Source organism: Nicotiana attenuata, unplaced genomic scaffold, assembly GCF_001879085.1.
Source record: "Nicotiana attenuata strain UT unplaced genomic scaffold, NIATTr2, whole genome shotgun sequence".
Classification (NCBI taxonomy): Eukaryota; Viridiplantae; Streptophyta; class Magnoliopsida; order Solanales; family Solanaceae; genus Nicotiana; species Nicotiana attenuata.
The window spans coordinates 70,674-86,960 of NW_017670668.1; the positions used below are offsets into that span (position 1 = coordinate 70,674).

General features: G+C 36.3%; 1 protein-coding gene across 2 annotated transcripts in view; it reads left to right on the top strand.

Moving 5' to 3' along the window:
- Window positions 1-16,287, top strand: part of LOC109242079 (187-kDa microtubule-associated protein AIR9) — a 28,091-nt gene that overhangs the window by 9,260 nt on the left and 2,544 nt on the right. For both annotated transcript variants that reach the window (XM_019408907.1, XM_019408908.1), the window contains exons 13-35: window positions 318-438; window positions 559-734; window positions 1,166-1,301; window positions 2,718-2,818; window positions 2,893-2,940; window positions 3,562-3,746; window positions 3,866-3,983; window positions 4,074-4,201; window positions 5,107-5,275; window positions 5,996-6,114; window positions 6,321-6,489; window positions 6,740-6,824; window positions 6,914-6,987; window positions 7,059-7,178; window positions 7,498-7,693; window positions 7,810-7,931; window positions 9,100-9,307; window positions 9,564-9,637; window positions 11,879-12,017; window positions 12,465-12,646; window positions 13,807-13,962; window positions 14,899-15,030; window positions 15,942-16,000. In XM_019408907.1, coding sequence (XP_019264452.1) covers window positions 318-438; window positions 559-734; window positions 1,166-1,301; window positions 2,718-2,818; window positions 2,893-2,940; window positions 3,562-3,746; window positions 3,866-3,983; window positions 4,074-4,201; window positions 5,107-5,275; window positions 5,996-6,114; window positions 6,321-6,489; window positions 6,740-6,824; window positions 6,914-6,987; window positions 7,059-7,178; window positions 7,498-7,693; window positions 7,810-7,931; window positions 9,100-9,307; window positions 9,564-9,637; window positions 11,879-12,017; window positions 12,465-12,646; window positions 13,807-13,962; window positions 14,899-15,030; window positions 15,942-16,000 — 3,017 coding nt within the window. The remainder of the gene's footprint in view (window positions 1-317; window positions 439-558; window positions 735-1,165; window positions 1,302-2,717; window positions 2,819-2,892; window positions 2,941-3,561; window positions 3,747-3,865; window positions 3,984-4,073; window positions 4,202-5,106; window positions 5,276-5,995; window positions 6,115-6,320; window positions 6,490-6,739; window positions 6,825-6,913; window positions 6,988-7,058; window positions 7,179-7,497; window positions 7,694-7,809; window positions 7,932-9,099; window positions 9,308-9,563; window positions 9,638-11,878; window positions 12,018-12,464; window positions 12,647-13,806; window positions 13,963-14,898; window positions 15,031-15,941; window positions 16,001-16,287) is intronic.

Here is a 16,287-nt window from a genome sequence, read left to right on the forward strand (position 1 = left end):
AAAAATAAAAGAACCTAGTCAAGTCCTTTAATGCAAAGGGATAAAGTTCTGACTTTTTTTTTTGACAAGTATAACTAAAAATTCATCAGGAAAAAAGCTGAAATTTTAAATTAACTGGAGAAGGTATACCCAGTTTTGTGCTGATGTACTAAGAGAGAGGCATTATTATTTGTTGTCTCTATCATCTTCAATGGCTGGTGTTTCTGCTGAAGTCTTTTTATTTGCGTGTCTTATTGTTAGTTAACTGTCTCTTGCTTTTCTATGGGCTATCAGTTATATCATCTTTCGTTTTTTTTTTTCATTTTCTTTTGGTAAAGGAACTGGCCACCCAAAAGTATTGAAGATTAAAGTGTGTGGGGATCTATTAGAAGGAAACATAATTCGAGGCCATGCAGAAATTGCATGGTGCGGTGGAACCCCAGGAAAAAGCATTTCTAGGTGAGATGATCATCTTAAATTGCAGCTATAACACTCGTCAGATTTTATAGATCGTAATTTCGCACAAAACTTGTCCCCCATCAGTATGAGGGAGTAACTTTCTGGCTTAACCTTTTTCAGTTGGTTAAGGAAAAGATGGAACAGCAGCCCAGTGGTCATTGTTGGTGCTGAAGAAGAAGAATATCAGTTGACCCTTGATGATGTTGATTCGTGTTTGGTGTTTATGTATACCCCTATGACAGAGGAAGGTGCCAAAGGAGAACCTCAATATGCTATAACAGATTATGTGAAAGCAGGTATGGAGTTGGATTCATTTGTTATCGGGTCATTAGACCTCAAGAAGGTCGCAATATGACTGCCAATGATTTAATATGGAAGAACATGCCCATTCCTAAAATGCAGAATTTGCTTTGCTCTTATGTCATTTATGTTTGAGCTTCTCAATTACATTCTATATAGGGGTTTATGCATGTCAAGATGGTAGCTTGATGGGCGAACTAACCTCCTCTTAATATGGAGATATTCATAATAGCGCAGCTTCTTAGTTATGAAAAAAATGAGGCAGCAGCCTTAGGGATTGACATCACCTATTTTCTTGAGCTCACCTTGGTCAATCATTCGAAGCAGTCTTTCTTGATTATACCTTCTTCAATTTTTTTCTGAAATAGTTTCATTGATAACTGCCTGATGGTAGGATGGTCACTAAGTTAGAATTTTCTGCTGACAGCTCCCCCATCAGTGAGTGATGTACAAATTTCTGGAGATGTTGTCGAAGGCAATACCATAAGAGGAGTTGGGAAATATTTTGGAGGAAGAGAAGGACCCAGCAAGTTCGAGTGGTTGCGTGAAGATGAGGATACAGGGTAAGCTTTCTTGTTCTCTTCTCGGATCGCCGAGCGTATCAATAGGTTAAAAATCAATTTTAGCAGTTTTTAGTTCTTCAAGAATATTTACTATTATTTGGAATATTTTGGATTGTTAATGCCTTGTGTATTTAAATAGGTGCAAACAACTATCTTGCTTTCTTTCTTCTGGGGTATGAACACCCTAAGATGATTGGTTTTATATAGGTCACACATGCTTGTGCAAGGATTTCCAATTTTTAATGGGTTTCACACATTGGGTTTATTAGGGTTTCGAAAGAGTTAAGATGGTTTTGGACACCCATTATCTTAAGGTTTTGGGTTGGATGTTCAGATTCTTTCACATGGATGTTATTATTATTATTATTTTTGTTGTTGTTGTTGTTTTTGTTGTTGTTGTTGTGGTGGTGGTGTCAAGCCAAACTTTATTTATCCTATTCCCCCGCAAGTAAGTTCTCATTAGGTAAACCACAACCAGGTTTCACGTGCAAGGTGTTGTTGTTGTTGTTGTTGTGCTACTCCAACCATTTCCTTATGGTTTTTAGTCAGATACTCAAAATATTTCAAAATATTATCACTCCCTCCGTTTAAATTTATATGAGGTAGTTTGACTCGGCACATATTTTAAGAAATAATAAGACTTTTGAAACTTGTGGATAAAAGCTTTGTGGGGCCATGGCATTTGTTTGGCTATAAAAGCTTCTCATTAAGGGTAAAATGGGTAAAATGAAAAGTTTAAAGTTGCCTGGACCAATCTTTTAATTTGCTCTAGCTTACCGAATTGTGACTACATAATGAAGTGATCGCAACTTCTTAAGTAACTCACCTTGAAAAAGCAATTGCAACAATTCATTCTTTTAAAGTCAAGTAGGCATTACCCTAAGGTTGTTTGTATAGTTTCGGATGCGGCTACAATGAACAGTTCACTAATTTTGAGTCAGCCTATCAAAACTTTCTTATTTGTTTTTCGATGTAATATACTTTTTGTATTATGGACTATTTTTGTCAGAATCCCACATAATTAAGTGTGTGTACTACAGTCTCCATATTTCGTCTTGGACATGTTACCACCTGAGCTAGCGTTTGGGTAAGTTCGGCTTATTGTCCATTTTCTTATCATGATGTCAAAGCAAGCGGGGGTTCAAGGTTCAAGTCTCGCTGCCACCCTTGATTTATTTTTTTCCTGTGTTTGATCCATGAACAAGAATCAAGCCTGTACGTGAGGGAGTGTGTTGAAGACATCAATTAGGAAATAAAAGTATGTTCTATCTAGTAATTTTAGCTTTTAGATGAGGTAATCATACACTTTCAAAACTATTGCTATTCCATGTAGGTTGATGTACGCTTCTTTACCTGGTTGATCTTGTTTGATAAGTCTTTTTATATTCATTTCTTTGGCTTGGGGTGTGGATACAGGGAATTCGTGCTGGTATCATCTGGTACAAATGAATATACTTTGACAAAAGAGGATGTTGGCTGGTGCTTGGCTTTTGTTTATATACCCGTGAATTTTGAAGGTCAGATTTTTTGTAATTTAATTCCATCTGTTTTACAGTCCATGACCGTTGTAACATCTGACTGTGCTTTGCAGGACAGCAAGGGAAATCTCTATCGATTGTTTCACAGAAAGTTAAGCAAGGTTTGCTATTCTAATCTTTCATAAGTTAGTATCCTGATATGTTTCATGAAGTCAATCTTTCGTTAGGGAAGGACTTCACACTGAGATAGGATACTTTGGCGTATTGGTCAATCTTGGATGGATGTTTAGTTATATTGATCATATTTTCTTATAAGGTAAATAATTTTATTAATAATGGGAAAATCTCCTGTATACAAGAAGTGTACCTAAACTAAGAGAATATACAACATAATATGGATAAATTTTATATTATACCTCTGACAACTGACATAAGCTGTGTAAGACGGTCTTATTTTTTTGACAAGTTGCCCGTTGTGGGTCCACCTCACACGAAAACTGACTCTCTTTCTACTCTCCACGTCCGCTGGCCCGTGCTCCCTCCATTCTTCTTGTTCAGGTCTTTCCAGCTCCCATCACCTCCCAACAGCACTGCATGCTGCATAGGTTTGCTGAAGCCAAGCCTACTTAATAGACCAAATTTCACATGTTATGGCCTGCATCTTTATGTAACTTCTTCAAAATTTGATATGATTTTAGCTATAAGTTATCACTATTCTACAGAGTGAAACAATGTAGGTTTGTGGGTCTTATTGTTTTTTTTTATCTAAATCGCTGTTCCAGCTCCTCCTAAAGTGACAAATGTAAAGATAATTGGTGAACTAAAGGAGGGCAGTAAAATAACGGTAACTGGTATTGTTACCGGAGGAACTGAAGGAGCCAGCAGAGTTCAGTGGTTTAAAACTAGTTCATCAACATTCGAGGGTGAGAGCTGTCTTGATGCATTAAGTACATCCAAAATTGCGAAGGTACTAGATGTTGAAGTTAAGCTTTTGAATTTCAGCTCCTACATGTGATGCATGAATCAATAACCATTACTTAATCATCAAAGATGATGCGTTAAATCAGTCAATGTCTGTTTCTTCAGGCATTCCGCATACCTTTAGGAGCTGTTGGTTACTATATTGTTGCAAAATTTACTCCAATGACTCCAGATGGTGAAGCTGGTGAACCAGTCTATGTCATTTCCGAAAGAGCTGCAGAGAGTAAGTATAATGCATTAAAATTTCATCTGATACTTTTGCACATTTGTTCTTAACTTCGAATAATCAAACAACATGGATGTTTTCTTGCAGCTCTTCCACCCAGCCTTAACTTTTTATCTCTGACTGGTGATTATGTCGAAGGTGGAATAATGACCGCATCTTATGGTTATATTGGGGGTCATGAGGGAAAAAGTATTTACAATTGGTATCTTCACGAGGTAGAGCGCTGACTTCTTGCATCAGCTTGACTGTAGGCTGTATTCTCTACATTCTTTTTCAGAGTCCTAGCCAGACTGCAGAGAGAAAAAGAACAAATCATGTTTATACTACTCTGTCGGACTGGTATGTTATGAGGCACCAAAAAATGGATGGTGCTGAACAGAGAATAAGTGAGAATATTCTCTGAAGGAGAGTATCCTGTACTCAGTTCAAATGAACTTCGCCTATAGAAACTTCAGGACTTCATCAAATTCAAGTAACAAATGAGAAAGTAAAACTCGGATGATTGTTTATTATGAGAGTTGATTCGCTTTGTCTAAACATACTACAATTCTCAACTTCCATAAGGAAACAGAACGAAAGGAAAAAAAACAAAGAAACATTAACACTGACTTACCATATGAGGGATGCAGAATGCTGAGATATAAAGTAAAAACAAAATGGATTCTAGTGTTCCTCCATATAAACTGAGATTAAAGTCTATTTGAGTCGTATTATAGGAAACCATATCATAATTTATGTTGCTGTAATGAATATATACCTCTTAACGTTTCAACGAAGTGGCTGTTATGAAGAAAAGACCATTTTTGTTTTCTTTCTTTTTGAAGAACTCTTAATACTTAATTTCCTTGCGTGGGTTATCATCAAGTCTTAATTACTGAGGTCGTATGTGTGTCATGGACTGGTTCGTTGATTTTATTCAAACTAGAAATTAGAGCAAAGAGATTGTCTTTGTGAATATCATGAGCTCATCCATGCTTATCATAATTTCTCTAGTTTTAAGGTAGTTATGGGGATAACTGGCTAGCTAGCAGTTCCTATATTGCTATAAAAATTTGTTCTAACTTAATATAATATTTTATTATTGTTTTTAGCTATCAATGACCGGTTCCTCTTACTGCAGGTTGAAAATGACTCAGGTGCTATAATTCCTGAGTTTTTGGGTCTTCTTCAATATCGTATTACCAAAGATGCAATTGGAAAATTCATATCTTTCAAATGTACCCCAGTTCGCGATGATGGGACAGTGGGTGAGCCAAGAACTTGTATGGGACAGGAGCGTGTTCGCCCAGGTAATGCTGCATTTCGACGTGTTGGATCAATTGTAAGAATTGTTATGATTTTTAGACTTCTGTTGATATTCTAGCACCATAGAATATTCTTAGTGCTTACAGATGGTATCAGAGCTTGCTGCAGTCCCGGATTTTAATATATTTTCTTGTTCATAAAACTCCACGGGTAAAGCATGAGCCTATCTATGATCCCTATATTTTTTAATTGTTCAGAACTAATGCACTTCACTTACTGGGTGCCAGAAAATTTAATTTGCTGGGTTTCTCGCAAAAAACATATTAATATTATAGGTTTTATGTAAAACAATCTCAGATTGTGATGGAGGTTACTTCTAACCTTCTTGGAAACGAGGAACCAGAGTTTCTCTTGAAACATGCTATGAACATGACCATCTATTCTGCTCTTGGGGTTTATTGATCATTTGTTACTTAACCGGTATCTGATGAAATTCATGTTCCCCTGTTATCACTTGGCTTTTAGGAAGAGGGCTAGAAAGCTTCTGTCACTAATATCCTCAGCAAAGTCTGTGTCCTCTTTTCAAAGCCTTATTGCATTTTTTCTTTTCCAACAAGCACGGCACACATTTAATTACTCTGTCAGTGTTCAAGGTTCAGAAAGCTTTATATGGTTGCAGAAATCTTATGCTGCTTTTTCATGGATTTTGATCATTTATTAGTTTGCCATCTAATGTTTTCTTATTGTGTTCTTGCATGGTGTAGGAACCCCAAGATTGCTTTCTCTACGACTAGCCGGAACTGCAGTTGAAGGCACCACACTAAACGTTGAGAAGAAATACTGGGGTGGTGAAGAGGGAGATTCAGTTTACCGCTGGTTCCGGGTACTTCAATGTGCCTTAAATGCTTAAATCTCTTTACAAGCAAATAAGTTGAGATCTCTATGCTTCCTCTAACGCCCAAAAGTAGCCCAAGTACTTTTGTTGTCTTATAAAGTGATGGATTGAGATTTTGAATTTTTCTTTACCTAGGGAAGAAGTGTAGATTTATAATGGTGACACAAGAACTAAGCATGCATGTTACTGTGCAGACTAGTTCAAGTGGCACAAACATAGAAGTCAATGATACTAGGACTTCCTCATACAAGCTCTCTATTGATGATATTGGATTTTCTATATATGTGTCCTGTGAACCTGTTCGAAATGATTGGGCTCGTGGTCCTATTGTTATCTCGGAACAAGTTGGACCCATTGTTCCAGGTATTACTATTACCAAATGAATCTATGCATATGAATAAGTTGACATGAACTATTATTAGTTTCTAACTTCTAAATTGGTTGATGAAAGTAACAAGATTACTTTTTTTTTTATTTTTTATTTTTAAATGTAACAAGATTACTTTCAGTTTGATAGTTATTTAAAACAGACATGCAACCATGCTGATTACCCTTTTTTTTTGGTTCAAAATTATATTTAGAGATGAGGTATATCTAAAAAACTTCACTGCAGGGCCCCCTACTTGCCATTCACTTGAATTTCAAGGATCTTTGGTTGAAGGAGAACGTGTGAGCTTCCTTGCATCTTATAGTGGAGGGTATGGTTATATATTAAAATCATCCATTTAGAGCTTGAGTTTCTAAATTCATTTTAGTTTGGTCCGAAGTTGAAAGTGTTCATATGCAGGGAGAAGGGAGAGTGCCTACATGAATGGTTTAGAGTGAACCCTGATGGTGTCAAAGACAAAATTAGCTGTGGTGGTAGGGATACATATTATTATATTTTATTTTAAGAGTGCAAAAACGTGGCGAGTAACTCAGTTTATTGGCAGAGTTTCTGGATTTGACTCTTGAGGATGTCGATAAATGCATTGAGCTTATTTATACGCCGATCCGCAAAGATGCATTAAAAGGAAGCTGTAGGAGCATATTATCTTGCCAAGTAGCTCCTGGTATGTTGTTTGCTCCTACATAATCTTTTATTAGAAAAGGCACTGCATGCCAATCTTTCTAACCAAATAACATATCTTTGGTAAGTCATGATACCGGATTGACATTAGCAGATTAGCTAGAATATGAAATTATCTCAAATGTTTTAACTTTTAACAACTTTTTATCTTCACGAACTTTTAACAGCTTAACCCTGCATTATTTTGTTGTGTTGCTCAGTTAACCTCCATAATTACATTGTTCGACTTTGCACTTTTTCTTCTGCTATTGAATCCATTATATGAAGTACTTCTACCTGAAATTGACCTTGCATTGAGATAGGAGACCCAATTGGTGTTGAACTGTCAATTCCTGAAAGCTGCGAGGGTGAGACAGTAGTTCCCAAGCGGAGATACTTTGGAGGACAAGAAGGTGATGGTGAATATGTTTGGTATAGAAGTAAGAATAAGCTTCATGAATCTGCTCTGCTGGACTTGCCTAGCGTTACAGAGGATGTACATGTTTGTGCAAGGACTTTGTAAGTCTTCGTACGAGTAATAATTAATAACTTTGCCTACTTGTTGAAAGAAACTGAAAAAACATCAAAAGTTTCTCTATGGTGCTAGTAATCCTTTTTGAATATGTATTTTCCAGAACATATAAGCCATTGCTTGAAGATGTGGGAGCATACTTGGCATTATATTGGCTGCCAATTCGCATCGATGGAAAATCTGGGAACCCATTAGCATCAGTTTGCGAGTCTCCAGTCTCTCCAGGTAGACCTTGATTCATAATCCTGAGTCCTGAGTAGATATTTCTCTCCCTTCCCCATTACTGATATCACCGTATTTTTTTTGTTGATAAGGTAAATAATTTTATTAACAATTGGGGACTAACCCCGTATGTATACAAGCCGTATACCAAAAAGAGAGAACCTATACCAAAATATGGTTCTCAACATAAGAGATCCAATCCTCTGTACAAATAGGGACCTCATGAATACACCAAGAAGAAATTAGGATCAAAAGACTACTTTGCAATTTTACAAAATCTTGTTCCACCCCTTCAAGTGTCCTCCTATTTCTCTCTCTCCATATAACCCACATGGTTGCTAAGGGAGCAACACTCCATGCCCTTGGACGTCTCTTTCTGCTCATGTGAGCCCAACATGCAATGCCTCCTTCACTGTACCCGGCATCACCCATTGCACTCCAAACAAATTAAGGATCGCCCTCCACAAACGATTAGCCACTTGACAATGCAATAGGAGATAATCTAAATCTTTGCCCGAGCTTTTTGCACATGAAGCACCAACTAACATAGGTAATCCTTCTCTTTCTCAGATTTACCGCTGTCAAAATCACTCCCCTCGCGTTCCTCTCTCGCTAATAACCTCTTATGATAAGATTTAACTCCGTATGATCTTGCAGTGAAATTGTTAACTCTATAATATGAGATAGTATATTCTATGGAGCTTCCTATTAAAGGTTTAGGATTTCTTGTTTCTTTAACTGCATACTCGAGGTTTATATGAAAGTTATATTATAGCCCCTGACAAGATGTGCTGAGTTCTGAATTAATAGCATGTTCCCTTTCAAGAAGGATTATGCTTGCTATTGGTTATATGATGCTTGAAACTCCCTCCTCTTCATTTTATATGGCGATGGTTTAGTGGTCTCGAATTTTCAGAAATAATGACTTTTGGCACATACCAAAATTACTTGTAGAACATGTCGTCCTAAATTTGCCATTACATTTCTTTGGCTATAAGAGCATGTCAATAAGGGTAAAATAAGAAGTTCAAAGTTAAATAGATTCCAAATATATAAAGGTGCCTTCCTTTTCTGAACAGACTAAAAAGGAAAGAATGCATATAAAAGGAAACGTAGAGAGTATTGCTTATTTTAAAGTTGTACTGAACATGCATTGTGAATTGTGTGGCAGCTTTTCCAGTAGTTTCTAATGTTCGCGTGAAGGAGCTCTCATCAAGTATTTACCTTGGAGAAGGAGTGTATTTCGGCGGTCATGAAGGATCAAGCTTGTTTAGCTGGTATAGAGAAACTGATGAGGGAACAATCACTCTCATCAATGGAGCATGTTCTAAAACTTATGAAGTTGTAGATGAAGATTACAATTGTCGTTTGCTTTTTGGGTAACAGCTTCTCTAATATTTTGGCTGGCTTTTGAAGTGTTATGTTGTGAGATACAAGCGCATAGTAGTTGATGGTTATAGATGCAGATTAATTCCTTGTCATCTGCCTGAATGTTTCTTCTGTTATGTCTTGACTAATCTTGTTAAATAAAAATAAAAATAAACAAATGACAAATGGAAAACTAAAAACTTTAAAGAAGTGATGTGCATGTGTAGTCTTTTTTCCTTTCTAAAACATGTTACCCAAAATTTGCAGATATACACCAGTTCGTTCAGATTCAGTCATTGGAGAACTCAGGTTATCCGAGCCAACTCATGTGATTCTCCCAGGTATTTGCCTGATCATAGAATCTGAAATGACGAAGAAGTCTATTGTATGCCATCATTCCTAGGTCCTTATGAATGAGTTCCATTTTGTACTAGTTTGAGATAGACACTGCCACTCTTCACTTTCACATGATTGAAATGTTCTGGTGGCACTTTGGGGGCATTCCACCGGAGTTTAGAAGTAATTGATAAATAAAGATAAGAGAACAATGTACTGCTGAGTTGATAAATGCACGGCGGACGTTTTTATAGGTGGTGAATATAAAGAGCATGTGTTGAGGTTCACACATGTCTAGATTCATTGAATTTGAGTAAGAAAAATATTATAGTAGTCGATGGGATATGTTAGGATGTTCTCTATTTAGTTATAATGTATTTACTATCTTGTTAGGCAATAGAGAAGTCTTGCCTATCATATTGTACGTAGCATAAAAGTCCTCTAGAAGGAGCCCTCTTGTACATTGTTGGTTAATCAAATCTGTTCTCAGCGGTGAACCGACATGGTCACCGGCCAGTGCTCAAGCACTCACAATCTCCAACTTAAACTTTAGATCTTTATATAGGTATTTAGTAAGAAATGGATATATAAGTAAGTGAGCACCCATGATCTTCGATAGACAAATGTTACAACGGTTAACAGACAGAAATATGAGGTGCAACTACCTCTGGATTCAGGGTTCAATTCCTGTTTGAATAAACTTTTTTCATGGTTAGATCTTTTTGTCCTTTTCTTCATTCATGTCTAATTCTTCTTTTCTGTCCTTTTTTTTGCTTTTCCTTCTTTCCCATTTTTTTTTTTTTTTGCTTTTCCTTCTTTCCGTTTTTTCCTCCGCTTTTCCTTTTTGCCCCTCTTTCGCCACAAAGTGATGAAACCCGACTCTTCTTTTTCTTTGCCCCTTTTACAAACACAAAGACACTAGCCACCAAGCAAGGATGTCTAATGGCTAGAGCAGTAAAACAGCAAACCCATTTACTTGCACAAGCTAGTGATATTTACTGTTTTAGGAAATATAAAATCCTCTTCAAAGACAACTGTGAATAGAATGATCTTCTTTTGTGTTGATAAACATTAATTGTAGTTTGCTTGTATAATTTTTATCCCTGCATTTATACTATGTGGTTGATAGCAACTTTATGTTACAAACAATGGAGCATCTATAACTTTAAAGTTCATGGTCTGCTACTGTCTCTTCTACTTCCACAGCTGATGATGGAGTTAACACAAGGAATGAAATCTTTATTACTTATCAAAAAAATCTTTAATGAAAAAATTCTTTGATTACTTATCCATTTTTTTTTAAACACAAGGAAATGAAAAACTAGAAGGCGATAGAAATTAGAGATAGAATTTAGAAAGAAAGGACAGATTCTAGTAAAGGAAGCAACTAGTCAACCACAAGTATAGACTTGTAACATACTAATTAGCATTCAATCACAAGAATAAAACCAAGGGGGAAGAGAAATTGAATTCATACATGAATACTTGCTAGAAGAATTCAAGAGAGGTTCAATTGAAGAGGAATAGGACAATCTCACAAAGGGATCTCAAGAGAGTTCTTCATCAACAATCCATCATAAACTAATAGACTCTCTATTTACAGCGATGCTAAGCTCAATGGGATAAGGCCAATTCCAAAAGACATCAAAACAAGGAAAAGCTTAAAATAAATAAAAGTGGCTCATGTGTCAATGGCTTTCTATTTACGGTGATGCTAAGCTCAACGGGCTAAAGCCCAAGTCCAAAATACATCAAAACAAGGAAAAGCCTAAACTAAATAAAAGTGGGTCTTTATTGTGGTCTACAATATGAGCAAGTTCATACATCTAGAGTTTCCAAGCACATTGCACTTCAGATATTTGTCGTGGAGGCTAGCAAACCAATAGGAATGTGTCTGGCTCTGATAACATGTTAAGAAAGATGGACCTTCAAGTCTAACTCAACTCCAAAAGCTAGCTCATGGGGTGATATTTGCCAAGACCATATAAGAAGACAACAACTAACTCCCTCAACCAATGTGATAATCTAAAAAAAGAAGAGTTTCTCAATCTTCTACAACTCCAATAGTCCAACTATTTATAATCAGTCAAATGATCAGCTCAGCAAATGTTCCTAAGTGGTTCTGCTTGTCTGTAGAGCATGCTTCATCTAGAATGTTTCAGTGCACTATCTAGAATACTGTCCTTTCAATGCTTGTGAAACATATACCCATATAATCTCCTGACAGTAACACACTACGTCCACAGATATTCCAAGAATTGAGACACTGGCTCTAACTGGGAAAGCTGTTGAAGGGGACATACTAACTGCTATTGAAGTCATTCCAAAGAGTGAAAGTCAAGAGCGTGTATGGTTAAAGTATAAGAAGGACATCAAATATACATGGTACTTCTCTGTTCTCATCATCTAGATATGCTGGCAATCAACTGTTTTTCGTTAATGGCTGATTATTCTTTACTGAAGTTAGAACAACAGCTATAATATAGAGATGATTTCTGTTACCACACTTGCTACTTTTCTTATACTCAAAAAAAAAAAAAGGAACCAAAAGCTGCTCCTCTTATTTTGTGACGGATATCGGTTCAATATCTGGATCTCAGGAAATAATGTTGGGTAAGCTGGTTAAATATCTAGCTTCAAAACTGAGATATGCGAAAGCTCAGATAGTTGTATCCTGATATGATTTACTTCTACACTCTATGTATAATTTATTGCATCCAAGAATGCAAACTGCTATTAAGTTGTCTAGCATAATCCAAAGATTGCATTGCTTCTGAAGGTTCTATTATAGAGTACATTGAGAAGCTTCTGATATTTTATTGGCTGCTGCAGGTTCATTTCGACTGAAACAGGAAATAATAAGTCCTTTGAGCCATTACCATCACAGCGTTCTTGCTCCTACAGGTTACGATTTGAGGACATAGGTCGCTCTCTGAGATGTGAATGCATCGTGTCTGATGTTTTTGGAAGGTCAAGTGATCCTGTGTATGCCGAAACTCCTTCAGTTTCACCAGGTATTCTAGCTTCAAATTCTAATTTAGTTTCCACTTATAGATACTTGAAGACAGTAAATGCTGGATGGTAAACTGTACTTCATTATTGCCGTATGTGGAATGGTCCTCTACTGACCTACCTCACTTGACATGAATTTGTTGCAGATTGTATTTTGATGCTCTATGTTTGGAATTCCTTCCTTCCTTTTAATTTTAAATTTGGTTGTGGTTGGTGTTTATATGAGGTGTATTCTCAAAGAAGTGCAATCACTCACTATCACCATGAATTGTCTTTGGTTAGTTCGAGAAGAGGAAAGTGGGCAAGTAAAAGTGGAAGGTCCGCTTTTCCAGCCCCAAGTGATTTAGACAGAAAGGACAAAGTGTATCTTTTTCTTTAACTTCCCATTCTGAACAAAAATAATAAATGTTTTATACTTTATCCAAAGGATGTACGGAAATCAATGAGTTGCTCTATTGTTTACCCTTCACTCCTTTTCGTGGAAGTGAAGAGTTATGTTGATTTTCAGATTGGTTACCTTATTCCAGCATTCCATTTGCTACAAGAGCTGAGTGCTTCTCACGGTTAATTCAGTATGCTTGGGAAGATCCTCCTAGAAAATCAGCAGCTTATGACTGATCTTTTCTTTGTTTCACTATGTTAGTGTAAATTTATTACTTCGTGTAGCAGAGCCTAAAATTGACCTGCTTTTTAGTAATTCTTTCTGCAGATTTCTGGTATGTCATTATAAATACTATCATTAATGCGGAACTCTGCTGGAGTTTAATTAATTATTTCCAGACAGATACTTAAACATAGTTTTAGCACATTGAATTTCTTTCATTCCCTTTACTCATATATTTCTAAATTCTGGATAAGTAAAATTTAGCCTATAACCAGGCCAATATAAAGTTGCTATTGTCCTTTGCTTGATGCCCTTTTTTGCCCTCCCTTTATGACGGGTTGTTTCTGAATTGACTCGAGGCCCATCTTTGTATGTTTTGCACCTCTTCATGTGAAGGAATCACCCCCATGTTCTTCCTTGTTATTGACATCTTAGCTTTAATGTATCATGAAATTATTCTTGTTCCCTGGCATCGCTACAATGTGTTCATTGGGTAATTTTAAGAGTTTCATATAATTCAATTTTTAGTAGTTGATTAATGAATCTGCTTCATCTCAGGCATCCCTAGGATGGATAAGCTGGAAATTGAAGGTAGAGGTTTTCACACCAATCTGTATGCTGTTCGTGGTGTTTATAGTGGCGGAAAGGAGGGAAAAAGTAGAATTCAGTGGCTTAGATCTATGGTTGGAAGTCCTGACCTCATTTCAATTCCTGGTATGCTAAATTGTTCCATCTGATTTTGGTTTGTTAACTCTGTTTATTCATTTAAGAGTTGCTCAATTTAACATATCCAAAATGATTAGATTGGCTGAACTGTCCGGTTCTAATTAGTTTTTACTATCTTTTCTCCTCACCTACTATTTGATAAAATTTTCCTCTCAAAAGTGACTTCCTCTTGTATCATTGTCCTCCATTTTCTCATTTTGCGGTAACTATACTCTTATGATAGATAGTACGGACAAGTAGTTTTTCCATGGTTCAGAATCTTTTACAACATATCTTCCTTCCACCCGGTTGTGTCCAAGTATAAATTACTGTCTTAAGAGTAAAGGAAGAAGCAAGAAGCAAGTTGTTCTGAATTTCTGATGCAAATATCTAACTGTTTAACAGCAAGGTTCCTCTGATCTTACTATGTTTGAGGAGTTAAGGGAACTAAAGGTCTAGACCTTTCCAATGTTATATGTGTTGTACGAGCTGTGTATATTTGAGGTTTTAATAACTCTTAAGGTATTCTTTGGTGATTCATCTTTTGCATCTATTTGTTTTTAAGTATAAATTCCCATTAATCACCCGATAAGAACAAGAAAAGCATAAAGAGGGGGGTTGAAAACCGGGTAAATCAAATTTAGTGTTTTGCTGATCATATATGACGTTTCACTGCATCTGTTTTACTTGCATCAGAGTTTTGAGACAAGCATAATGGCTCATATCTGTTAGACAAGTCAAACTATCAATCTATTAGACTATTACCTTGTCTCTTTTTAAGCGATTAACCTTTGGTGTAGGAACAAGTTTGTGCCAATAACAAACAATGGGGGAATCCGTGTTTGAAATTTTTATTTTTTGGTCCTTCACATTTGGAAATCTCATTTATGCATAGCACCGTTGAAGTTGATACGAACTTTCTGAAAGAAAATGGTTTTGTTGCAGGGGAGACAGGAAGAATGTATGAAGCTAATGTTGATGACGTCGGCTATAGGCTGGTTGTGATATATACACCAGTAAGAGAAGATGGAGTTGAGGGGCATCCTGTTTCTGCTTCTACAGATCCAATTTCAATTGGTAAACCATTGTGACAAACCTCCATACAGTAATTTTATAATGAATTCCTTTTTTGTTTCCTTTTTAGGAGTGTAGTTATCATTTCCTGTATCTCTCCGTCTATCTCTAGTTGTTGAATATAATTCTAATTAGTGTAAGTTGTTGATGATGGGTGATAGCTGTAGATACTTGATGTTTTCAATCACATAAGCAACATTTTTCTTGCTGAACCTGTGCATTCTTGTTAATCAAATACTTTCTCCATTGAGATCTGGCAGATTCTCTTTGTTCTGTCGGCCCATTCAATTTAGTATACTGAACATGTTCTTTAGGTGTAAAAAACATTATTGGTGAAACAGTTAGGATTACAATGTTAAGCAAGCAACTTTGACTCTTTAAGGATCCACTTAGTTCTCCAAGAAGTGGAAAAAGAGTCATCCAAATGTCTATTTGATATTGGTGTTCCAATCTTTCTAGATAAGTGAATCATTGGACCCTTTGGAGTATTAGCATGTAAACAAGGACACTGACTTTTCCTTTCACCTTTTGCTCCATAAATGTCATCTTGATATTAAGCAGTCTATCATTTGTAATTTAAGTATCTGATTAGGCAGTACTCCAACATAACCTTGGTCATTCTCATGAGTTTGACTCCAGTGTCTGGGTGGACTTTTGGTAAATTCACAACCTATAGAACAATGGAAGAAAATATGTCAATGGTAAATGCATTTATGTGTTTGCTCTTTTCATTATTATCTTTATGATTTTGGGCTAACTCAATGTGCATATATAAGGTAGTTCGCTAGTGGCTGGTTATTATCTGAGCAAAGTTTGATGCAAAGAAATTTTTTCCTCCAGAGCAGTGTGGCTTTGTTTCTTCTTATTCAACTGTTCATGCTTGACTTTTTCTCTTTTTCTTTTCCTAATTGCAGAGCCTGATGTTCTTAAAGAAGTAAAGCAGAAGCTTGAGATTGGATCCGTGAAGTTCGAGGTGATTTTATCTCTTAAAATTATTTCCCAGACCTTGTTGTGTGATGGCTCATTTTTCATCTTTTGAACTTCCCTACGACACCCTGTTTTAATGCAAGTCCATAAGAATGTTCGGAAGTTTGGGATTTTATCTAATTAAAGTTGGTTGTGGTCCACTAGCTATTACGCCATACCTAAAGTCTTGAATAGGTGTTAAACATTCTATAAAAGTAAATAAATGTCTCCTTGGAAATAGCTTAAGCCTTAAGATAGGGTGAATTTAATTATTGCGTCAAGCTTATTATATAT